Below are 24,929 nucleotides of genomic sequence, written 5' to 3' on the forward strand. Positions count from 1 at the left end.
GTCCTGGCTGTAGCTTTGTATACATACACAAAATGACAGGAAATGCATGTGAATGTTCTACACATGGGGGAAGTCAAAGAGAGACTCATCAGTACTTGGGAGGAGAAGGTGCTCACCCTGGTGATAAAGAATAGAAGGGTTATACTCTTGTTATGGGACTGGGCCCACCATGCTGGAATTTGCTATGTCCCCTCCTTCCTATGCTAGAAGTCGCTTAGCAGTAGGCTCCATATGGTAACTGAAGCAGGAGGGTGTAATCTGTACTTCTGGGCCCAGGTAGACTGACTGGGAAAGTGTGCTTCTGATCTTGGGCTTTAGCTATGACCCTCAAGCTTTGTACCACAAGCTTGAGAAGTAGATGGCAGGGTAGAAATGGATCTAATATGAGGTCATATTGCCTCAGCTGCAAACACACCTCTGATGTTCCCTTGGAACCCACTCCCCTGCCAGCAGAGCCTAGCTTGGGCCCCAGTGCTTGCTGGCAGCAGATCGGCCCATGCCAGTTCTTCTCTTAGGCAGTGCAGTATGACAACCACTACACCAACACCAAGTACTGCTTGTGCCAGATGCTGCGGGAACAGTTGGAGTCGCCCCAGGGAAGGTTGCTCCATGCCGCCCAGTCTTCCCAGGAAATTTGGTAAGAAGGGCAATGGGCTATTCATCTGTCCTTGCAGACACTTCTCAGGCTTGACCTTTAGCCCTAAGGTAACCCTTTGCGGGGAATCAGGAATAAAGTTTCTGGGTGTGGATGTGTGGGAATGGGGTGGTAGTAAGGTTTGCCACACAGAATGGAGAACTTTAAAAGCTTTCAAGCATTCAATCTTTGGTCTGGTCTCAGAAGTACAGTTTTGGGAAACATCTCTAATAGGGTGGAAGAAAACGAAGGATTAGTTGGGCATTGATGGCTCATGCCTGTAATTCTAGCTATTCAGAAAGCTGAGATTTGAGGATCAAGGTTCGAAGCCATCCTGGGCAGAAAAAATCCCAAGGTTCACTTCTAATTAACTAGCAAAAAGTTGGAAGTGGAGTTGTAGAGCATTAGCACTGAGCAAAAACACTAAGCAAGGGCTAGGAATGTAGCTTAGTGGTAGAGTGCTTGCCTGGTATACATGAAGCCCTGGGTTCAATTCCTCACTACCACATAAACAGAAAAGCTGAAAGTGGTGCCTGTGGTTCAAGTGGTAGAGTGCTAGCCTTCAGCAAAAGAAGGTCAGGGAGAGTGTCCAGGCCCTGAGTTCAGTAGGGAGAGACAGTGGAGAGAAGAGAATAGGCTTGGGGAATTCCTGAGGAAGGAGGTGGCTTCTCCATTAGTGGGCCTGTCACGTATCAAGCCAACCAAATCCAATGGTCAGGAAAGGTAGAGTTGTAGAATGAAGCCCCTAGCCTGTCCTCACAGCTATCATGCTGCAGTCTGAGAGGCTGCCCATTGGTCTTTTTTTTTTTGCTGGTCCTAGGGCTTGAATTCTGGGTCTAGGCTCTGTCCCTGAACTTATTTTGCTCAAGGCAAATGCTCTACCACTGGAGCCATGGCACCATTTCCCACTTTTTTGAGTAGTTTTTTTAGAGATAAGAGTCTTGCTGGGCGCCAGTGGCTCACGCCTGTAATCCTAGCTATTCAGGAGGCTGAGATCTAAGGATCGCGGGTCAAAGCCAGCCTGGGCAGGAAAGTCTGTGAGACTTATCTCCAATAAAAAAAAAAAAAACACTAGAAAACTGGAGTGGTGCTGTGGCTCAAGTGGTAGAGCGCTCACCTTGAGCTGAAGAGCAGAGGGATAGCGTCCAAGCCCAGAATTCAAGCCCCATGACCAGCAACAACAACAAAAAAGTCTTACCGAGTTTCCTGCCTAGGCTGGCTTTAAACCACAATCCTCAGATCTCCTGAGTAGTTAGGCTTATGGGCGTGAGTCACCAGTGTCCAGCCTCTCCCATTGGTCTTCTTGATCTGATGTAGCTCCAACTCAGACACCAGAAGGCTCTTTATAGTTTAGCCTAGTCCTGGCTACCATAGCTTCCTGTCTTCTTCCTGTCTTCATGTCTGCTTCCACAGCTCCACAAGGCAGCTTCCTGCACCACACTTGTCAGAGGGAGTGGGGGTTCTTCCCACTTTCAAGATGCCAGGCACTGGTGGCTTGCACCTGTAATCTTAGTTACTCAGAAGAGGCTGAGATCACAGGCTCATGGTTTGAAGCCAGCCTGGGCAGGAAAATCCTCATGAGACTCATCTCCAATTAGCCACCAAAAAGGTAGAAGTAGAGCTATGACTCAAGTGGTAGAATGCCAGCCCTGTGTGAAACAGCTAAGGGACAGCACCCAAACACTGACTTCAAGCTCCAGTGCTGGTACATACACAAACACACTAAGGTGCCTCCTAGAAGAAAAAGCCCTACTAGAACCCTCCTCCTGCACCTAGCTTGTGGCATTAGTTCTGTCTCTATCATATGTAGTTTAAGCAGCTGGACCTCAATGTCTTCTCAGTTCAGGAAAGGCCTGTTGCAAATGAAAGGCCTATGGAGAGTGAGGAACCAGTCAGTTGTCAGACCTCAATATCTTCCTTTCATGGTCCCCCATCCTCCAGGTGCTTGGTCGGCATAGGTCAACTCAGTCATGGCTGGCTGCGGGTATCTACCTATGTGGTTATCCTCGAGATGTTCTCTAGAAACTTTCCTACCCACCCCAGCTTCCCTTCAGTGTCAATGCTCAGAGTTTTAAATTTATTCTCCAGCTTCCAGTTCAGGTTGATCCCAGGAAGTAACCTTCTTCTGGCCAGGCCCTGGTTTAGTTTATGTGTATGTGGTATGGGAGTTTCTCAGTTTGAGTTTTCCTGGCATCCTGCAGTGCCCTGGTTGCTATTCTACTAAGGAGTCTGTCTTGCTCTTCTTCCTCTGAAGTGAGGCCTTTGGCCTTGGTGCCTTCTATGAGGAGACCACACGGGAGCTGGATACCCGGCGGGCTGACCTCCTGGCCAGGACTCCAGAGGAGGTAGAAGAGTCAGCCGAAGCTAGCACTGGTATCATGAAGATGGCTGTCAAGTTTGATCGGTAGGTTTTCAGCTTGGCCTCAGCATGGGCCAGGGCCTGTGCTCTCAAGGTTTGAGTGAACCAGCAAGGTGGCTGGTGTATGTGGTTAATGTCAAGCTTAGGGAGCATTGCTCTCCCAATTTTCTGCATTTCAAAGAAGGTACTTTCAGGGAAAACAGTCCGGGAAGCAGTGTTGGGGATATACATGTGGTCCCCAGGATGACTGAACTCACTTTTCCCCCTACCTACCATCTTCTACAGGTTACAGCAGGGGGACATATTTTCTGTTTCTAAAAGTCTGTCCTGTTCTCTCAGAGCTCCTCAATAGTTATAGGAGCCTTGTCCTCATTTGACTTCATATGCTTACCTCCATACTATCCCCCTGATCAACCAAAGAGTGCCCTCATTAGGTAGAAGTAGCCACAGATTGATTTATCCCTCAGATTGTGACTCATCTTTGAGTGGTACCCTCATCCTTGTCCTATACCATCTGGATCTGAACCTTTCTTCAGTCCCAAGGCTCAGATCAGGAGCTAATTTTGTCTGGCAAGGACTTGGGATGGGGTGGGAAGACAGCTGTTGGGCAGTCATATGCTAGAGAGAGCTCCCAATGGACGCTGGAATGTGTCCCTCCTACCTTGTCACAGACTGACTCTGAAGCTAGAGTCCATTGTGTCCCTTGCATAGCAGAACATCATGAACTTCACAGGCAGAATCAAAATGGACACTGAACCCATTGTGTGATCACCTACATTTCCTACCTTTGCCTCTTCCCCCTGATAATTGTCTTGCAAGGCAAACTGAACCTTTCTTCATGGTTGTTGAAGACTGTTTTCCAGGCTAGGGCTCAGGGAGCTAGGAGTTCTTTGCTTCTCGTTTCTCAAGCATGAAGAAGCTTATCTTCCCTTTAGTTAGAATCTAGGTTTAAACTGCTGGCTGGACAAGAAAGAGAGCTCACAGGAGCCTTAAGACAGCATCCTGGACTCCTTTCTCTAGTTCTTGCAGCTCCTCTCAGAAACTGAGTGTGCTCTTTGCTGAAGGAGAGAATAGAAATGGTGAGGGGAGCTGGGCTATAGTGGCTCATGCTTGTAATTCTAACTCCTCAGGAGGCTGAGAACTAGAAGATTGCAGTTCAAAGACAGCCTGGAGGGCTGGGAAGGTGGCTCAGTGGTAGAGCGCTTGCCTTGCATGCCTGAGGCCCTGGGTTCAATTCCTCAGCACCACATAAGCAAAAAGAAGCTGGAAGTGGCTCTGTGACTCAAGTGGTAGAGCGGTAGCCTTGAGCTGAAGAGCTGAGGGACAGCGCCCAGGCCCAGAGTTCAGGCCCCATGACCAGACCAAAAAAATAAAATAAAATCAGTAAAAAGCTGGAGGCATAGCCATGTGGTAGAGTGCCAGCCCTAAGTTCGAACCTCAGTACTGCCAAAGGAAAAAGAAATGATGAGAAGGCACTGATTGCCCTTCTTTTCGCAGGAGAGCTTACCCACCCCAAATCACTCCCAAGATGTGCCTGCTGGAGTGGTGCCGTAGAGAGAAGTTAGCACAGCCTTTGTATGAAACGGTGAGTTCCGCCTGAGGCCTGCCCTTCAGCCAACCACAATGCTCCCACCATGGGAGCCATTATTCTAGCACACCCACAATTTATATACTCAACTCTAAGCTGCTTGGCAAACATCTAGCCTCACCCTTCATAGGTTGTGCAGAATTGCTGGTGGTAGGATCAATTACTGAATGAGCTCCCTTCAGACCTTGGCCTGTGTCCAGTTCTGGCAGACTTATCTTTGGATCTGGCCTCCACCAATAGAACACAGAACTGCATCCAAGACGGAGTTGAAATCTTAAGATAGTCTTGTTTCACTTCCTTTGGTCACCATAGCCATGCCTTGTTGAGGCTGCTTTGTCTGTTCTGGCCCCATACATATGGTCTTGTGTCCCCTTCTACCGACATGACTTTGTGTGTGTGTGTGTGAGAGAGAGAGAGAGACAGAGACAGAGACAGAGACAGAGAGACAGAAAGAGAGAGAGAGAGATGGTATTGGGGCTTGAACTTAAGGCCTTGCACTCTTATTTGGCTTTTTCACTCAAGGTGCCCTACCACTTGAACTACAGCTCCACTTCCATGCAAAGTGACTTTTGGGAAGCAAATCTAACCTCTGTCTCCGCTCCCCTCCCCAGTGCCTGTGAGCTCAAACCCCAGTCCTTCAGCACAGAGCACAGAGCCTCTCACATGCCTTGCTGCTGCAGGTCTCATCCACTCAGCTCTCTGCTCCAACTACATCACCTGATCCCTCTGTCACCATCCTTGTTCCCTCTTCACTCTATTGCCATCTGGTGGACTCTTCATCTGGGGACACACGGACCATCTAGATGTCAGGAGGAGGAGGCCTCTGAGTGCACTCATGCACAACTAATTGCACTGATGTTCTCAACAGAACTCCAGATGTATTCAGTGTCACTGTCAATTTGTATATCTGCCTGGGTTTCCTGGAAGATACATCAGACACTTTTGCATGGGAGGAGCATGTGATTGGGCAGCCTTCATTTGACTTGGGTTGATAGTACTTTCCTCTGTCTGCCTATGATGTCATGAGGAAGGTGGGCAGCCTGTTTCCTTTCCTCTCTCTGGATCAGGTCCAACGACCACTAGATCGCCTGTTCTGCTCAGTTGTCACTGTTGCTGACAAAAAGTACCAGTCTACCTTGTGGTGAGTTCCTCATCAGAGAGTTTAAGGCTTGGGATAGGGGAACCTGAATGCAGCATTGGGCCTGGGAGAGTTGGGTAGATGGTTTTTGTGGGCATTGATGTCCCTGGATTATGATCTCTAACTTAATTTTGTTAACATCTCTGCCAAGGGTGCATAGAATCTGGCCTCCCATCCTCTAGTCCTTTGTTCACTTGCCTTATTACCCCGTGCTTCATCTGCCCAGGGATAAGTCCAAGAAACTGGCGGAACAAACTGCGGCCATCGTTTGTCTGCGGAGCCTGGGCCTCCCTGAGGGTCGACTGGGTGAAGAGAGTCCTTCCTTGAACAAACGCAAGCGGGAGGACCCTGACCAAGACCTCAGTGACCCCAGGGCTCAGGAGCCAGCACTGCCTGGGGATCTGTGTAAGAAGTCCTTTGTGGCCTTTGGAAATGGTGAAGACAACCCCCTGGAAGGCTGGTGACTACTGTACTTGCCCTGGTTGCCCCTTCTACGGACCAAGCCCTAATATAACTGTGAGTGCAGAGCGCAAACCAAATGCCATAGGACAATTTGCTCCTGCCTTGCAGGAGTTAGAGGTCCATGTCCAAGCACAGGCTATCAGCATGGAGCACCAGCCAAGGAGTGCTCAGGAGTGATCCTGTCTCCTCTGATGGGTCTGAGTGGCAGGATTGTTTCCAGTGACCTGAGTACTTTCTTTGAAAAATAAGCTTTTCAGGCAGCCCCTCTTCAACTTGACATTGGTACAGTGCAATAAAGACACCCTCATCCAAGACTGCTTCAGTCTTGAATACCTTTAATAATGAGAACTGTGTTCTGACATAATTATTCTACTCTTACCCTCAGTGCAAAACTAGAGATTCTCAAAGCCTGGTCCCTGCTCACCCTTATAGGAATGATGATGGCCCACTGGACTTTGGTTCAACCAGGAAAGCCCAAGAAACCGTTTCTACTGAAGGGAAACTTAAGATACTAGACCCCAGCTGACTTTCCTGATTAAAAGTTCTGTGGAATCTAGGGGAAGGATTGATAGTATGGAATGTGGTACATGTAAGGGACCAGCACAGAGGTGTTAGGGTAAGGAATTGGCCTGACTCCCAAGAGTTTCTTTTAAACCTGCCAGCTGCCTAGCAAAGCTCAGACCTGGTGAAGGGCCTGCCCTGGGCAGGGGACACTAGAGGCTGCTAAAGATTGCAGTATGCCTACTGCAATTCACAGGTTAAGCTATCCTCGTCCCCTCCCCTCTCCTGTCCCACTTTGGGCGGAAGGAAGTGGCAGAGCCTCTTTAATTTCCTCTTGGCTGCGAGAAGCAAACAAATGGGCTACCACCACATCTCATGGGGCCTCCCCCCCCCCTTGCTGGGAGGGGCGTTCTGACCAAAGGTCCCTGCCATACCCCACCCCCGCTTCCTCTGCTGTAAACATGTTGTGTGTCCTTTCTTTGCCAGCCTCTGTCTGGTGGAGGATTCCCCTGTAAGCCAAACCCATCTTCTCCACATCTCTCTGGGTCAGCCTGATGGCTCTGTAGCAGCCCTGTCCAGGGGTGAGACCTCTTACCAGCCAGAAAGCCCTGACCCTGTTGGCCCTTCAGTCAAGGTTTTGGTGGGTGAGGCTTTGCTTTAGTCCTGGTGCTGCCACACCCTGTCACCCACACTTGTTCTTCTCTATAGATCAGGATACTTCACTCTCTCAGCTTCCTCTGAGAGTCTCTTGCCTTTTTGATCTTGGGCAGCTCACTTCTGGCCCTCTCTGCCCAGAAGTTCTCCTGTGAAAGTGGGATCAGCTACCTAAATGAAGCTGGCTAGAAAATAACAAGCTCTCTCAGTGATGGAAGCACCACATAGCCTATGGCATTTCATGTGGAGGCAGGTCTAACTTCCCAGACCAGTGATCTTAGAGGAAGGCCCCACCCCACCCAGAAAGAAGACAATCTTGGTCTAGTCTTAGCCACCAAGGTTTAGGCACAATTTATTTTTGTTTATTACTATTACTATTATTATTTTTGCAGGGGGAGGAGGGGAGTGGTGCTGGTCCTAGGACTTGAACTCAGGGCTGGGTGCTTTCCCTAGGGTTTTTTGTTGTTAATGTTCAAGGCTAGCACCCTACCACTTGAGCCACAGCTCCACCTCTGGCTTTTTTGGTAGTTTATTGCAGATAAGAGTCTCACAGAGTTTCCTGCCCAGGATGCCTTTGAATCACAATCCTCAGATCTGAACCTCCTGTGTAGTAAGGATTACAAGTAGGAGCACTGGTGCTCAGCAATTTCTGATTATTTTATTTTTTGTTGGTCATGGGACTTGAACTCTGGGCCTGGGCACTGTCTGAGCTCTTCAGCTCAAGACAAGCGCTCTACCACTTGAGCCACAGCGCCACTTCCAGTTTTCTGGTGGCCCCCTCCAATTAACCACCAGAAAACTGGAAGTGGCGCTGTGGCTCAAGTGGTAGAACGCTTGCCTTGAGCTGAAGAGCTGAGTGACAGTGCCCAGGCCGAGTTCAACCCCCATAACAGGAAAAAAAAGAAAAAAGTCTCAAGGACTTTCCCGCCTCGGCTGGCTTTGAACCATGATCCTCAGATCTCAGCCTCCTGAGTAGCTAGGATTACAGGCGTGGACTACCGGTGCCCAGCTGTTTTGTTTTGTTTTTTGTTTTTGGTTGTTTTGTTTTGATTTGCTTTGCTTTATTTTTTGTACCAATCCTGGGGTTGAATTCAGGGCCTGAGTTCTGTGTCTGGGCATTTGTACTCAAGGCTAGCATCCTGCGACTTGAGCCACAGCTCAACTTCCATATTTTTTTGGTAGTTATTTAGTCTTACAGAATTTCCTGCAAGCTGGCTTCAAATCTCAATCCTCAGATCTTAGCCTTCTGACTAGCTAGGATTACAGGCATGAGCCACTGGTGCCCAGTTTATTTTGCTACTTTGAGACCCTCTCCTGAAGCTCATCACATTTTAGGGACAAATGGTGTTGATATGACCATGGGAGGAAGGGTTTATAAGGCTAGAGAGGATGACAGGGCTTCCAAAAATCCAGTAAGAAGACTTGGATTTATAAAGTTACAAAGGAGAATGTCTTATGTCTGTACTCCCACAAGCTAGGATTTCCCAAGTGCTGTTCCTGTTTAGGACTCTGCCCAGGCTCTTAGACTGCCCTCTGGACCAAGTCCAAACCCCTCAGCCCAGCATGAGAGGACAAAGTACTAGCCTGTCTTCTTAGTCCTGTGCTGACTTCAGCAACTAGCCTTTTGAGGTTGTAGCTGCTTGGTCTTAATCCTGTCTGCCAGATTCTGAGCTACTCAAGGGCAATCCTTGTGTCCTCTCTGGCCACTGTTGGCCCAGGCTTTGAAAATTAAAGCAAGAGCTCGAGGTGAGGAGGTTCATAGCATGGAAAGGAATAGCTTTTCTAAACTTTTTCTTCCAAGGCGCTTATTTTAGCCAGGGTGAAGCAAGTGCCTGAGCTGGACTAAGCTGTATCATGCCATGGCTCTAAGGAACTGAAGAGCCTTCAGCAGTGGGGCCTTAGCTGGTAAATAAATGGTTTTCACTGATTCTCAGGCCTTTCATTCCTGCAGAAGAGAGGGATGGTATACAGAAACCCCTGTAGTGTCTACCTTGGAGTTCAATGTACTACTGCACTGTCCCCCTAGGCATATATTTCACAGGTCTCCAGGATAAGTTAGATGACCAGCAGGAGCTTTGAAAGTACCTTGAAGGGCTGGGAATGTGGCTTAGTGAGAGAATTCTTGCCTAGCTTACATGAAGTCCTTGGTTCGATTCTTCAGTACCACATAAGCAGAAAAAGCTGGAAATGGTGCTGTAGCTTAAGTGGTAGAGTGCTAGCCTTGAGCAAAAGCAGCTCAGGGATAGTGCCCAGGCCCTGAGTTCAAGTCCCAACACTGGCAAAAAAAAAACAACCAACAACAACAACAAACAAAAAACATGGAAGAAAAGTTCATGGGACTAGGTCTTGGCCCTGTAACCTGGGGAAGGGGAAAAAAGAGTGAGTATATTGGTATGTGTGGGCAGGGTGGGATAGGGCAGCCATTGCTGCCTTTCTTACAAAGATTACTTGCTTCCTGTTAATGGTGTCTGCCTCAGCCCTCATTACTCCATATTAGAGTCTGAGTTTTACCCCAGATCAGAAACCCTGCCCATGATGTATTCTCCTGAGAACACACATGTACCACCAAGCATTTAACAAATGGGTTTTTCCATAGTATCTACAACTTCTTATGGTTCCTCCCCAATGAGGAGCTGACAATTCATTGTCTCTCTTCTACCTCACCTCCCCTTTGGCCTGACTGGCTCAGGCTCTGGTTCACAGAGGGGTGGGGTGGGGGGGCTAAAGGTCCATTTTTCTCAATCCAGATGACAACCTGGGTGACATACGGAGAGAGGTGAGGAGGAGGATGCTTTAAGTTTTGTAGGAATGGAGGTGAGTTAGCTAAGCTTTGGTCAGTCGTGGGGCTTGAACTCAGACCTGCGTGCTATCCCTGAGCTCTGGTGCTCAAGGCTAGCACTCTACCACTTTGAGCCAAAGTGCCACTTCCAGATTTCTGAGTGGTTAATTGGAGATAAGAGTCTCATGGGGACTTTTCTGCCCGTGTTTGCTTTGAACCACAATCCTTAGATGTCAGCTTCCTGAATAGCTAGGATTACAAGGCATGAGCTACCAGCATCCAGCGGCACATTTGAGACCTCTTAACTTGCGCCCAAGTCCTTGAGACAGTGCCTTGAGTTTCTCCAACGCTCATTAAGAGATGCTAAGCCCTGTGGGCCCAGAGCCTGGGATGTGGAGCTGCGTCTCCCAACTCCCTGTGTAATCATGCACCTTGGAGGAGTCCTAAGTAAACAAGCCAGGCTCAGAGTCCCCAGACCCCAGATGGTATCTTAGGCCATCTCAGGGGAAGAGAGGCCCCTTGGGGAGGGAGCCAAGCACAAAAAAACCGTTCTTCAGGCAGTGTCACTTCCTAGTCACTGGCAGCTGTGGGTCTGATATCTCCTGCTTTCATAGCTATACATCAGAACTCATAAGCTGCGAGGGGTGTGTTCAGAAGTGACTTCCCTAAGTCTGCCCAACCTGTAGCCAGGGACAGAACAGCTGGTCTGGCAACAAAGACCTGGCCTACATGGTAGGGGTACCGCCCACAGGGGTGGGTTTGCGAGAAACAACAACGCACAATACAGGTTTCCCTAGGCGCCACCACCAACCTTTCAGAGGCTTGGTCGAGATACCGCCACTGAGGTTAGGATGGCGGTATGTGGGTGTGGGAGGTGGTGTCCAAGTAATCCCGGGGGCCTTGATGCATTCCCTAAACTCAACCTTACGGAGTAAATAACTGCCCCGCCACGCACCACCAAACTCCACATCCCAACGCTCCCGAGCCTCGACGTGAACTCCGCCCAATAGAGAAAGGGGTCTTCTCCAATTGGCCTGTGGTGGATACCCCAATCCAATTGGAGAGCTAAACCCTCGTCTGTCCGGAGCAGTCACAGAGAGAATTACAGGCCTAACTACAGCTCCCGAGAGGAAGCGGGGCTCGACAGCGCTCGGTGCTCACGTGACTTCCTCCTCCGAGCTGCGGGGGAGTCGCGCGATAAGTCACCGAGGGGGCGGGGCCCGAAAGCGGGGCCGCCGGGCCTCCAGTGGCCTATGGGCGGCTCCACCGGATGGGAGCGCGACAGGGGGCGGGGCCAGGTGCGCGGCTCGGCGCGGGAGCGCGCCGGCGGTGGCGGCGGCCACAGTTGGGGGGCGGGGAACTTTGGCTCAGGCGACGGTGGCGGCTTAGGCACCCGCGACTAGCAGTGCTGGAGTTTCCCAGTGCGGCTCGGCGCGCGGCCAGCTTTTCAGTTCGGAACGGAGCGCGTGGTGTTGCGGGCCCCGCCCGGAAAGTTTGCCGTGGAGCGGCGACCTCTTGGCCGGCGCGGCCCGGCATGAAGCGGCGCTGAGGAGCCGCCGCCGCCGTCGCCGCCGCCACCGCCACCGCCGCCGCCGCCGCCGCCGCCGCCTGCGCCTGAGGAGGAGCCGCACCACCCCGGGCCACGCCGATGACTACTGCAAACTGTGGCGCCCACGACGAGCTCGACTTCAAACTCGTCTTCGGCGAGGACGGGGCGCCGGCGCCGCCGCCCCCGGGCTCGCGGCCTGCAGGTGGGTGTCGCGCCGGGCGCGACTGTGGAGCGTCCCCTCTCCTTCCTCACGCGAGCCCGTCCTTTCTCCGGTCCCTGGTTGTCCGGGGACCGGTAACCCCGTGTGTGTGTGCGTGTGTGGCGAGTGAAGATGGATTGAATTCCAGGAGGAGGCGTGTGGATCGCTGCGACGTGGAAGTGGCCTCGGGCTTGGCTAGAAGTGAACTGGGGCGCGGGGGGGGGGGAGTTGGGGAGAACTCCAGACCGGGACGTTAAAGGCCGGAGGACGCTCGGAGTTTGGAGGTTGAGGGTCGGGGCCTCGGCCCAAGTGGTGTCTGTTAGTCGTTGCTTTGCCAGCGTGGTGTAGAGAAAATGCCCCTGTAAAGTGTAGGTTCACTTGGGTCTTCATCATCTGTTTTCGTTTGTTAAAAAAAAAAAAAAATATATATATATATATATGTGTGTATACATATATACATATATATATATATATATATATAAAAGATGCACATTCTTGGTGTCTAGGGGCCCTTTTAAATTCGTATACCTATTTCTTGAAATCTGCTTTGCTGGGAGATTGTTTTCGGCTAACTTAAAATTGTACACGTTTATGGGCCATGCTGACTTCGAAGTGTAACGTTAACGGGACTTCTGGAAACAGTTTCTTTGCCTGAGCAAAAGCGTTTCAGATTTTCTTTTTAACAACAACACCACCCTTTCTTATTTTTCTAGAAAGTTATGGGAGTCAGTTGTTTTAAGGAAAAAAACTCTTCTCGGAAGATATTTTAAAGGGGATCGTAAATTGGAAAAGCTGAGCACCATTATTCTGGCAGGTCAGACCAATCAGGAAATAGAAACAGGATGACTGGGGACTTGGAGCTCTCCGGTGACCTGGTTTGGAATATTGTGGTTCATCAAGTTCAGTTTCCCTATAACAAATGCAAGCGAACTTTAAAAAAAGGAAAAGATGTTTAATTCTCATTTATTCTTTCTGGGAATTAGGTGAATTATTTAATATTATTCATATTGATGTTCAGTAGATCATTTCAGAATTGCATTGAAAACCTTAGGTGACCATGAAGTCAAAAGGATTCTCTGGGCAGTAAATTATTTGCTTTATCAGTTCACTTTTAGTCTTTGTACCTTACATGTCTTTTTCAACTTAATAAATAATTTATAATAGCTATGTGTTGGATGCAGTTATTTTCAGTTCCACTAACATTTGAGCACTTACTGTTTTGAAGGTAATATTAGATACTTTATAATGTTGCTGGTGCATAGAGAACTGAAGCTTCTCAAGGACTTGGGGAAAGAAATAGTTGGAAGGTACACATAACATAAATTACATGCTTTAGGCAGATGGAATTGTGATGCATTTTAAAATTAAGCAAGAAAGCTGTTATTTTTGGAGAGAATGGCATTGTACTTAGGTTATTGAGACTGAACAAAGTAGCTTAATGAGTGTTATATATAATATAATTGGCAAACTTCTGTTGGCATAAGCTTGGTTGGAGCACATTATATATTAAACAGATCAATGAAAGTGTGAACCAAAATAAATAATAAAAGAATGTCAACATTTAAGTAGGAATTATATGTACATTCAAGTTATTAAAGTACATTTAAGAACCATGAAAATAGCTTTTTAGATCATTTTGCTAAAGAAAAACATTTTGATACTTAAAGGGAGTCTAGAAGAGCCAGGCACCAGTGTCTCATGCCTGTTCAGAAGGCTGAGGCCTGGAGCCTGACCTCATAGGATTTGAAGTGAGCCCCAGCAGAAAAGTCTGCTAGTCCAATTTACTAGCAAAATGTTGGATTGGAGACATGATCCAAGTGATAAAGCACTAGCCTTGAGCAAGAAGGCCAAGGGAGAAAGAGTACCAAGCCTTGTGTTCAACTCCCAGTACTGGCACACAGAAAGTCTAGAAAGAATTAAAGTTTGTAAGTTGATTTGTATATAATTTCCATATGTGGACATAAACAATTTCATTTGCAACTAGAAGTTCATTTGAAATAGTCTAGCATGTAATTTTAAAAGGTCCTAAAGAAAATTAACTGAAATACTTATGAATGAATAAATCATCTTAAAATGAACATTTTAGTGGCATCTAAAATTTAGTATTGCAGGGCTGGGAAGGTGGCTCAGTGGTAGAGCGCTTGCCTTGCATGCCTGAGGCCCTGGGTTCGATTCCTCAGCACCACATAAGTAGGAAAAAAAAGTCGAAGTGGCGCTGTGGCTCAAGTGGTAGAGCGCTGACCTTGAGCAGAAGAGCTGAGGGGCAGCGCCCAGGCCTATAGTTTTCAGGCCTACGATCAGACCTCTCCCCCCCCCCCAAAAAAAATAAAATTTAGTATTGCATGGGTGCTGGTATTGCATGGGTGCTGGTAGCTTACATCTGTAATCCTGGCTACTCAGGATGCCGAGGAGTATCCCTGTTTGAAGCCAGCCCCGGCAGGAATTAACCACCAAAAACATGGAAGTGGAACTGTGGCTTAACTGGTATAGTGCTATCCTTTAGTGAAAAAGCTGAAGGATATAGCTTCCAGGCTCTGAGTTCAAGTCCCAGCACTGGCACTCCCTCCAAAAAAGGAAAAGGAAAAAGAAAAAAAAGGATCTCCATTTCTGCACACACAAATAAATGCACACACCACAATTTGTTCCCTTCATCCATTGATGGGTTGTTTCTACCCTTGGCATTTCCGAACATCAGAGCTAAGTTATTGGAATTTTTTATTCACAAAATTAGTGGGGTTTTTTTTGTAGTCTTTTCTTGGCTGGTCCTGGAACTTGAACTCTGGGCCTGGTACTGTCCTGACTGAGCTCCTTAGCTCAAGGCAAGCACTCTACTACTTGAGCCACAGCTACACTTCTGGTTTTCTGGTGGTTTATTGGAGATAAGAGTCTCACGGAGGGCTGGGAAGGTGGCTCAGTGGTAGAGGGCTTGCCTTGCATGCCTGAGGCCCTGGGTTCGATTCCTCAGCACCACATAAGCAAAAAGAAAAAAGCCGGAAGTGGCGCTGTGGCTCAAGTGGTAGAGCGCTAGCCTTGAGCTGAAGAGCTGAGGGACAGCGCCCAGGCCCAGAGTTCAGGCCCCATGACCGGACCAAAAAAAAAAAAAAAAAAGAGTCTCACGGAGTTTCCTGCCCTGGCTGGCTTTTGAACCCTGATCTTCAGATCTCAGCCTCCTGAATAGCTAGGATTATAGACATGAGCCACCAGCACCCAGCTTCACAAAATTAGTTTTTATTTTAATAAGCATAATTGTGAATGCAGGATTTAGTTTGAAGTAGTCAAGTGTATTAACTGAAAGCTTTTAGGAAGTTATGTGCAGGCAAGTAGGTCATGAGAATAAAATTGCTTGATTAGAATTCAAATTGTTGTTGGGTTGTATTAGTGTGTTTGTTTTTGATTTTCTTCCTCTCTGGAATGTAATTTCCTTGAGAGAAAAAACAAGGCCTGAACATTGTTTGTAGTTGTATTATCAGTACCTTTATATATTTGACACCTAGTATTTGTTAAATTAATGAATAAATACTAAAGTTTTGAGTCAATATTCACTGTTTTTTTTGTGGGAGAGGAAGTTGATGAACATTGTTTGAGATCTTTGGATTTTATTGGTTCCATAAAATAGCAGCTCTTGTTAATTTTGGCCTTCTGTTAGAAGGTTTGAAAGTACTTGGGGTTGCACCTAAATTTCAATAGAGGGAAAAGATTTTGAAAACTATTAGGTGGGAGGAGGTAGTAGAGAAATGACAAGCTAAGGAACTGGATTTAGCAAGTGCCCTAAGCAAGCTTGTTTGAGTGTACATTAAATTATTCAAGGTGCATTTGGTAACATTGAATAGCTTTGTGACTTTTTTTATGTTTGTACTGGGGTTTACATTGAGGTCCTTCTGCTGGTGGAGCTTCCCACCCCTCACAGCTTGTATTCCACCATAAGTCCAGCCTTTCCCCTTGCTATTTGGAGATAAGAATCTCCTGGATTTTTCTGCCTGGTCAGGCTTCAGAATCACTGGGGGGCTATGAAGGCTATGTACTATAAGATATGTAGTGTCTTTTCTTCTTCTCCTTCTTCCTTCTTCTTCCTCCTCCTCCACCTCCTTTTCCTCCTTATTCCCCTCTTTTTTGTGTGTTTTTTGTGGATTGTGGGGCTTGAATTAAGGGCCCCGAGCACTGTTCCAGAGCTTTTTTGCTTACGGCTACCACTTGGAGCCAAAGCTCCACTTCTGGTTTTTGAATGGTTAATTGGAGATAAGAGTCTCACACACTTTCCTGCCTGGGTTGGCTTTGAACTTGGATTGTCAGGTCTCAGCTTCCTGTGTAGCTAGGATTAAAACTGTGAGCCATTAGTGTCTGGCTGTAGTATCTTTTCTAAGAGAGCAGAAATAGATATAATAATGTAATGTATCTTAGTAAGAAATTTACTTTGTTATAAGATATATATATATATTATTTTATTTATTTATTTATTTTTGCTGCTTGTGGGACCTGAACTCTGGGCCTGGGCACTGTCCCTCAGCTTTTCAGCTCAAGGCCAGCGCCCTACCACTTGAGCTATAGCACCACTTCCAGCTTTTTCTGCTTATGGGGTGCTAAGGAATTGAACCCAGGGCCTCATGCATGCAAGGCAAGCAGTCTACCACTGAGCCACCTTCCCAGCCCCATGAGATAAATATTCTTATCAGATGTTTAAAACATGTTTCATATGTGACATTGCCTTAGAGTACAACTTATTTTAATTTGGTACTTGGAGATCTGATTCATATGTCCATTATAATTTTACTGTCTCAGGCAATTTATTTTGTAGCTTTGTAGTATTTATTTATTTGGTTTTGTGGCAGAGTCTCACTGTGTAGCCCAAGTAAGCCTCCTCTCTCCTCCTGCCTCAGTCTTCTGAGTGCTGGGATTATAGGCGTGTACCATCATACCTAGATCACTTTAAAATAAACCTTGTGTAGTATATTTAAAACTCTTAGCACTGTCTTAGTTCATTGTTCTCTTTCAGAGGTGATAATCTCTTTTGGGAGAGGGACAATAATAACAATACTAGTGTTCTACCACTTGAATCATGCCTCCTGCCTTGCTTTTTGCTGGTTTGTTGAAAATGGAATATCTTGGACTTTTCTGCCTGGTGTTAGCTTCAAACCAGGATCCTCCCAGTTCAGGTTACAGGTGTGAGCTCACACCAGTGCAAACACACACATATATATGTATATATACATATAACGGATAAGCCAATTTGTGTGTATATTGGTCCTAAGGCTTGGACTCAAAGCCTGGGTGCTGTCCTTGAACTTGTTTTGGTCAGTTGTGTGGCTTCAACTCTGGTGCTGTCCCTGAGCTCTTTTGTTCAAGTCTCATAGACTTTTTTGCATAGGCTGGCTTGAGACTGCAGTACTCAGATCTCAGCCTCCTGAGTAGCTAGGATTACAGGTGTGAGCCACTGGCACCTGGTTTGGTTTACTAACTTTTTTATTTTATTTTATTTTTTTTGTCAGTCATGGGGCCTGAACTCTAGGCCTGGGCGCCGTCCCTCAGCCCTTCAGCTCAAGGCTAGCCCTCTACCACTTTAGCCACAGTGCCACTTCTGGCTTTTTCTGCTTATGTGGTGCTGAGGAATCAAACTCAGGGCCTAATGCATGCAAGGCAAGCACTTCATGACTGAGCCACCTTCCCAGCCTCGTGGCTTTACTAACTTTTTATTGAGGATTTATGTATTCATATAGGCTTTTGGTGTATAGTTTTGTTTTGCTATCTTTGACTTAATTTAGTACCTGGGAAATCAGCTGGCCTCTTAGAACATAATAGAAAGTGTTTTTTGTTTGTTTGTTTTTGTCCTGGTGTTTAAACTTTGGGTCTGGGTGCTGTCCCTGAGCTCTACCACTTTGAGCCACAGTACCACTTCCTGTTTTCTGGTGGTTTAATTGGATGTAAGAGTCTTGTGGACTTTCCTGCCTGGGCTAGTGTGGAGCCACAATCCTCAGATCTCAGCCTCCTGAGTAGCTAGGATTACAGGCATGAGCCACTGGTGCCCAGTTTATTTTGTCACTTTAATTGAGGCCCTCTCCTGGGCTTTCCTACCACAAGCTGGCTTTGAACCGAGATCCTCAGATCTCAGCCTCCTGAGTAGCTAGGATTATAGGCTTGAGCCATTGGTGCCTAGCCAGTGGCTCTCGCCTGTAATCCTAGCTACTCAGGAGGCAGGATCACAGTTCAAAGCCAGCCCGGGCAGAAAAGTCTCTGAGACTCTCATCTCCAATAAACCACTAGAAAACCGGAAGTGCTGCTGTGGCTCAAAAGCTGAAGAGTGGACAGTGCCCAGGCCCAGAGTTCAAGCCCCACGACGGACAAAAAAAAAAATTATTCCCTTATTTGCAATAACTAGTATATGTCTAGGACAAGCAGAAAAGTCCAAAAGCTATGTACATATGACCATCTAAGATGATGCTAAATGAAACAAACCCCAAGATAGGGACATAAGAGGTTTTATCTCTCTTGCTGGTGTGTGTTTGTGTAAACCCCCGTTTTCACTGTATTTGATTCCAGTCCCCTGCATCTTATATATACATTTTCCCAATTTGGGGAGGTGAAGGGAAATAGCAAAATGCTTAAATAAGGATACAGGTTGACCCATTGTAAAAATGAGATGTACAAAATACTATGTTTAAAACGGGTAGGGGGGGCGGGGGATAGGGGTGGGGGTGGGGGAGGGAAGGGATAGTAGGGAAAAACAAAGGAGGAGGTAACAATGCTCCATAGGAAATGTATTCATTACCTTACTCATGTAACTAACCCCTCTGTACTGTATCTTTACCAAAAAAAAAACCAAAAAACAAAAAACTATTCTTTCTTAAACTCTTCTCTATGTAGTTGTAAATTGAAACACTAAAAAAAGTTTGATGCTTGCCAGGGTGCCCATGGCTCACTATAATCCTAGCTATTCAGGGGACTGAGATCTAAGGATCCAGATTCAAAGCCAGCCCAGGCAGGAAAGTCTGTGAGACTCTAATCTCCAATAAATCACTCAGAAAACCAGAAGTGGTGCTGTGGCTCAAGTGGTAGAGTGCTAGCCTTGAGCTGAAGAGCTGAGGGACAGTGCCCAGGCCCATAGTTTAAGCCTCATGACTGACAAAAACAAAAGTTGGATGCTGGTGGCTACTTAGATTTTAGAATATTTGGTTTTACACTTTAAAAAAATCCTTTTGTCTGTTTTTGTTTCATATAAGGCTTGAATTCAGGGCCTAGATGCTGTCCCTAAGCTTCTGTGCTCAAGACTAGTACTCTACAACTAGAGCTTTAACCACACTTTTGGCTTTTTGCTGGTTAATTGGAGATGAGAGGTTTAAGGTCCTGGGCTGGCTTCAAACTGCAATCCCAAAACCTGAGCCTCCTCAGGAGATTGGATTACAAGTGTAAACCACTGGAGCTAGGCTATAGAGGAGCATTTGATTTCTGATAGTCCATATTTTCACACCAGACGCCAGTTTTCCTTTAGACTTGGATGTAATATTAAGTGTAATATATATATTTGCTGACAGGTAATTTCATTGTACTACTTGGGAGAATAGTTTAAATATTTTATTTCTTCCTGATTAGGGATTGAAGAAGAGGCTGTGTTTTTTGTTTTATTTGTTTTTGTCATTTGTGTGGCTTGAACTCTGGGTACTTTCCCTGAGCTCTTCTGCTCAAGGCAAGTACTCTACCACTTGAGCCACAGTGCCACTTCCAACTTTCTGGTAGTTAATTGGAGATAAGAGTCTCATGGACTTTCCTGCCTGGGCTGACTTTGAACTGGGATCCTCAGATCTCAGCCTCCTGAGTAGTTATGATTACAGGCATGAGCCAACAGTGCCTGGCTTCAGAAGAGGTCTTTTGTTTTGTTTTGTTTTTTATTGTTACTGTAAAGATGTTGTACAGAGGGGTTACAGTTACATAAGTCTGGTAATGAATACATTTCTTTTTCAACAATGTCACCTCTTTCCTTGTTTGTTTTCTCCCAGTTTTCCCCTCCCAATGCACCTCCTCCATTCAGAAGTTTTATTATGGAGATTTGTGAGTAAATGCATTTCAGTGAACATGAGGAAAAATCCAGGGAAAAATGTCAGTGTTATTTATTTATTTATTTATTTATTTTTTGTCGGTCGTGGGGCATGAACTCTGGGCCTGGGCGCTGTCCCTCAGCTCTTCAGCTCAAGGCTAGCTCAGTGTGAGAAGTTAAATATTCCTGTGTTTTCTAAGGTTTTCCATTTGCCAATATAGAAGAGATATTTTGTCATACTTTGTGAACATTTCCTAGAGGTTAAATTGTGGTTGTTTTATTAAACAAAATAAAAGTTAAAACTTGTTTATTATGTAAATAGCTAAGAAATTGTAAGGGATTCAGTTAAGGCTTGTGTCTAAAACATTAAAAGTATTCATTGAGTTGTAGAAGCAACTTATTATGGCTTGCCTTTCTGAAGTAACTACAATTTTTTTCCTTAAATTTATAGTGTTTTTTTTTTTTTAATAAACCAAGCTGTGCTTTTGAGGTTCTTTTTGTATGTGTGTGAAGTTTTAGTGAGAAATTGTACTGTTTTTCTAAAGTCACAAATACTGATGTGTTACACAGAAACAAGCCTTTTAAGAAATGGTTTGCATTACTGATTTCCTTTTCATTATTGCTAGTTAAAAGTGGAATGGGGAAGTGGCGCTGTGGCGCGAGCGGTAGAGCACTCGCCTTGAGCTGAAGAGTACAGGGACAGAGCCTAAGCCCAGAGTTCAAGCCCCACAACCGACAAAAAAAAAAAAAAAATGGAATTTTGGGTTGGGAAGATGGCTCAGTGGTGGAGTGCTTGCCTTGCATGCCTGAGGCCCTGGGTTCGATTCCTCAGCACCACATAAGCAAAATGAAAAAAGCCGGAAGTGGCGCTGTGGCTCAAGTGGTAGAGCGCTCTAGCCTTGAGCTGAAGAGCTGAGGGACAGCGCCCAGGCCCAGAGTTCAGGCACATCGACCATACCCCCCCAAAAAAAAAGTGGAATGGGTGAATGTGGTAATATTGTATTTTAAATAGAGGTGGGGTTAAGGAAGTCATAATGTTGTAAAAGCAATTACTTTACTTCTAAGTGATAGGAAACCTGAGCAGGTTGAGCCTCATTTGATAGTAAGTGGTAGTTTGCTTAAGGCAGTAACATAAATAAGGGAGGTGTTGTCTAAAGCTGTCTTGGTGGGTCAGGGGAGTAGACACAGCAGACTTGGCAGTAAGCCTGGCTTCTAAAACTAAATCCAAGTCATCAAATTTGCCCAGGCATGCCATATGAGGTTCAAGTAACAGTGGAATTTAAGAGGAGTGAGTTTATTCAGGGAGGCTGAGGATAGTCACAAGCAGGAGCAAGCTTTTTTAAATGCCATTATTTCAACTACGTATGAGTCTGCATATATTCAAGTATTTCTGATAATATTTGTGTATTTATATTGTATGGTTCTCACCAGTTTGCCTCAACTTTTGGAGGGAGGAACAATTGAAGCTGTGGCAAGTATATCCTACGAACTGGTAGCTTACCAACAACTGATACTTAATTGTTTAGACTGTTCTAGATAACATATTGGTCTTTCTGTATGAAAAGGAACTACAAATTAGTTAAAGACTGAAATTCCCAGTGCACTGGGAGAAGTAACTTGAAGGCTTCATTTTCCTACAGAATGTACAGTGTTAGTAAGTCTTATTAACAGCAACAGTGAGAGCTTTAACATCACATATATGTATTTCAGTATCTTAAAAACTTCTTAGGGGACTGGGAATGTGGCTTAATGGTAGAGTTGTTTGCCTCGCATGCATAAAGCCCTGGGTTCAGTTCCTCAGTACCACATAAACAGAAAAAGCTAGAAGTAGCACTGTGGCTCAAGTGGTAGAGTGCTAGCCTTGAGCAAAAGAAGCTCAGGGATAGTGCCCAGGCCCTGAGTTTAAGCCCTAGCACTGGCAAAAAAAAAAAAAAAAAAAAAAAGACTTTAAAAAAAAATCAGCTTCTCTGCTTAATTAAAAATAGGAATATATGAGCTCTGAAATTGGGTTAATTTCTGATTATTTTCTTATAACCTTTTTCAGTATTGTTGACTTGTGTAACATAAAATACTTTTAATTTTTTTTGTCTTATTTTTATTTTTGGCATTTGGGATTTAAACTTGAAGCTAGGCAGGCTTTCTATCACTTGAGCTATGCTTCCCAGCACTAAATTTTTTTTGTGTATGCGTGTGCGTGTGTGCGTGTGTGTGTGTGTATGCGTGTGTGTGTGTGTGTGTGTGTAAAAACACCTGGCTGCTATCCCTGAGCTTCTTTTGCTCAAGCTAGCACTCTACCACTTGAGTCACAAGTCTGGCTTTTTGGTGTTTTTTTTTTTTTTTTTTTGGTCGGTTGTGGGGTTTGAACTCTGGTCCTGGGCGCTGTCCCTCAGCTCTTCAGCTCAAGGCTAGCGCTCTACCACTTGAGCTACAGCACCACTTCCGGTTTTCTGGTGGTTTATTGGAGATAGGAGTCTCACAGTCTTTCCTGCCCGGGCTGGCTTTGAACCGAGATCCTCAGATCTCAACCTCCTGAGTAGCTAGGATTACAGGCGTGAGCCATGGCTTTTTGGTGTTTAACGGACTTCCCTGTCTAGGCTGGCTCTGAACCTTGATCCTTTAGATCTCAGCATCGTAAGTAGCTAGTATTACAGGCATGAGTCACCAGTGCCCTGCTGCATGCTATTTTTTTTTTTTTTTTTTTTTTTGTCAGTTGTGGGGCTTGAACTCTGGGCCTCAGCTCTTCAGCTCAAGGCCAGCTCTCTACCACTTGAGCCACAGCACCACTTCTGGTTTTCTAGTGACTTATTTATTTTCTGAAAGTTTTAGCCAGGATTTTTTTTAGTAAAATTGGGTTGAAATAGGGAGAAAATAATTTCCTGCTTCCTCTTTAGGAAGTGGGGGTTAATGATTCTTCTTTAATCTTTTTAAATAAGCATACACACTTATTTCAGGGTTGCAGTATCATCTCTTTTTTTTCTGAGAATACTGAGGACAGGTTCTGTTTTTCATTTTGTGGCGTCATCGTATTTTGCATAGTCTTTTCCTTCTGCATTTTTTTTTTTTTTTTTTTTTTTGCCAGACTTGGGGCCTGAACTCTTGGCCTGGGCGCTGTCCCTCAGCTCTTCAGCTCAAGGCTAGCACTCTACCATTTGAGCCACAGTGCCACTTCCGGCTTTTTTCTGCTTATGTGGTGTTGAGGAATTGAACCCAGGGCCTCATGCATGCAAGGCAAGCACTCTACCACTGAGCTACCTTCCTAGCCCTCCTGCATTTTTTTTGTCTCTGTTTTTGATGATGAAACTTTTTTCAGATGTTTGGTGATCATTACTATCTCTTTATTGAGGTTGAAAATTGTATTGGTTACCCTATGGTCACAAGTGGCCCTTTCTAACTACAGGCATTGTAGGAGGTTTTTACTAGTTACTCCTGATGTCATTATCTGTAGGTCTTTTCTCTTAGGCTAATTAGATTCCCATGAGAGCAATCTTCTAGTTTATTGCCTATAGACTGAAGCCTGTTATTCTGTGAGCCATGGGAGTAAAAAGCACTTAGGGTTTCAATATACAAGTTTTAGAGAGACTTATTTCATCACCTTGTTTTCATTGTGTGTCATTGTCCAGGCTCTGGGTCATCCTTCTATTTCTCCTATTAAGAAAATTTTGTCTTCTGCCTAAAGGAAAAATCATCCAATAGGACAGAGTAGGGAGGTATGGGAATCTGTACCAGCTTTGGTTTCACATCCACTTTCAAAAGAACCTTTTTTTTTTCTTTTTTGTTCGTTGTGGGGCTTGAACTCTGGGCCTGGGTGCTGTCCTTCAGCTCTTCAGCTCAAGGTTAGCGCTCTACCACTTGAGCCGCAGTGCCACTTCTGGCTTTTTTCTTTTTGCTTATGTGGTGCTGAGGAATCAAACCCAGGGCCTCAGGCATGCAAGGCAAGCGCTCTACCACTGAGCCACCTTCCCAGCCCTACTTGTGGCTTTTTCTGTTGTGCTGAGGAATCGAACCCAGGGCCTCATGCGTGCAAGGCAAGCAAGCACTCTTAACACTGAGCCACCTTCCCAGCCCAGCATTCAATTTTTTTTAATTAAAATCTTTTTTTAAATTTTTTATTGTGAAAATACTGTACAGAGGGGTTACAATTACATGGGCAAGATAATGAGTACATTTCTTATCAAGCATTGTAGCCTCCTCCTTTGTTTCCCCTTCCCATCCCTTCCCAGCCTCTCCCCACCCCCCACCCCCCAGCATTCAATTTTTAATTAATTTATTTTTGCTAGTCTTGGCCTTTGAACTCACGGACTAGACACTGTTTCTGAGCTTCTTTGTGCTCAAGGCTAGCACTCTTATCACTTGAGCCACATCGCTACTTTTGGCTTTTTCTGAGTAATTTATTGTAGATAAGAGTGTTAAAGAGCTGGGGTCTTGGTAGGTCATGCCTATAATTCTAGCTACTCAGGGGGCTGAGATCTGAGGATATCATGGCTTGATGCCAGCCTGGGCAGAAAAGTCCATGAGACTCTTCTCCAATTAACCACCAAAAAACTGGAAGTGGCACTTTGGCTCAAGTAGTAGAGTGCTTGCCATGAGCTGAAGAGCTGAAGGACAGCATTCAGGTCCCGAATTCAAGCCCCATGCTTGGGCTCACTTTGAACTGCAGTCCTCAGATCTCAGCCTCCTGAGTAAATTAGGATTACAGGTATAAGCCCCTAGCACCTGGCTAAAAGTTTTATTGCTATGGTTTCATCTCCTTTTCTTTTTGTTATCTTAGAACAAGTGTTCTATTATTCAGTAAACTAGGTAAATATGTGTTTTCAGTCCTCTTGTTGACCTGGGTGTACTTTAAAATTGTGTGTGTGTATGCATGAGTGCATGAATGTGCGCCTGTTCTGGGGCTTGATGTCAGGGCCTGTTTGCAGTCCCTGAGCTTTTTTTGCTCAAGCTTACATTCTGCCACTTGAATGGTAGCTCCACTTCTGGCTTTTTGGTGATTAATTGGAGATAAGAACCTTAGGGACTTTCCTGCCTACGCTGGCTTTGAACCAT

At 45.6% G+C, this 24,929-nt stretch overlaps 2 protein-coding genes across 6 annotated transcripts in view; both read left to right on the plus strand.

Moving 5' to 3' along the window:
- Positions 1–6,504, plus strand: part of LOC138807030 (tRNA-dihydrouridine(20) synthase [NAD(P)+]-like) — a 44,232-nt gene extending 37,728 nt beyond the window's left edge. For all 4 annotated transcript variants that reach the window (XM_069992594.1, XM_069992596.1, XM_069992595.1 and 1 more), the window contains 5 exons: positions 516–637; positions 2,889–3,038; positions 4,491–4,578; positions 5,649–5,722; positions 5,946–6,504. In XM_069992594.1, coding sequence (XP_069848695.1) covers positions 516–637; positions 2,889–3,038; positions 4,491–4,578; positions 5,649–5,722; positions 5,946–6,183 — 672 coding nt within the window. In that variant the 3' untranslated portion in view covers positions 6,184–6,504. The remainder of the gene's footprint in view (positions 1–515; positions 638–2,888; positions 3,039–4,490; positions 4,579–5,648; positions 5,723–5,945) is intronic.
- A 4,973-nt stretch (positions 6,505–11,477) lies between these two features.
- Positions 11,478–24,929, plus strand: part of LOC138807031 (nuclear factor of activated T-cells, cytoplasmic 3) — a 65,850-nt gene continuing 52,398 nt past the window's right edge. For both annotated transcript variants that reach the window (XM_069992598.1, XM_069992599.1), the window contains exon 1: positions 11,478–11,866. In XM_069992598.1, coding sequence (XP_069848699.1) covers positions 11,764–11,866 — 103 coding nt within the window. In that variant the 5' untranslated portion in view covers positions 11,478–11,763. The remainder of the gene's footprint in view (positions 11,867–24,929) is intronic.

This window comes from Dipodomys merriami, unplaced genomic scaffold (genome assembly GCF_024711535.1).
Source record: "Dipodomys merriami isolate MVZ:Mamm:240054 unplaced genomic scaffold, mDipMer1.0.p SCAF_41, whole genome shotgun sequence".
Taxonomy (NCBI): domain Eukaryota; kingdom Metazoa; phylum Chordata; class Mammalia; order Rodentia; family Heteromyidae; genus Dipodomys; species Dipodomys merriami.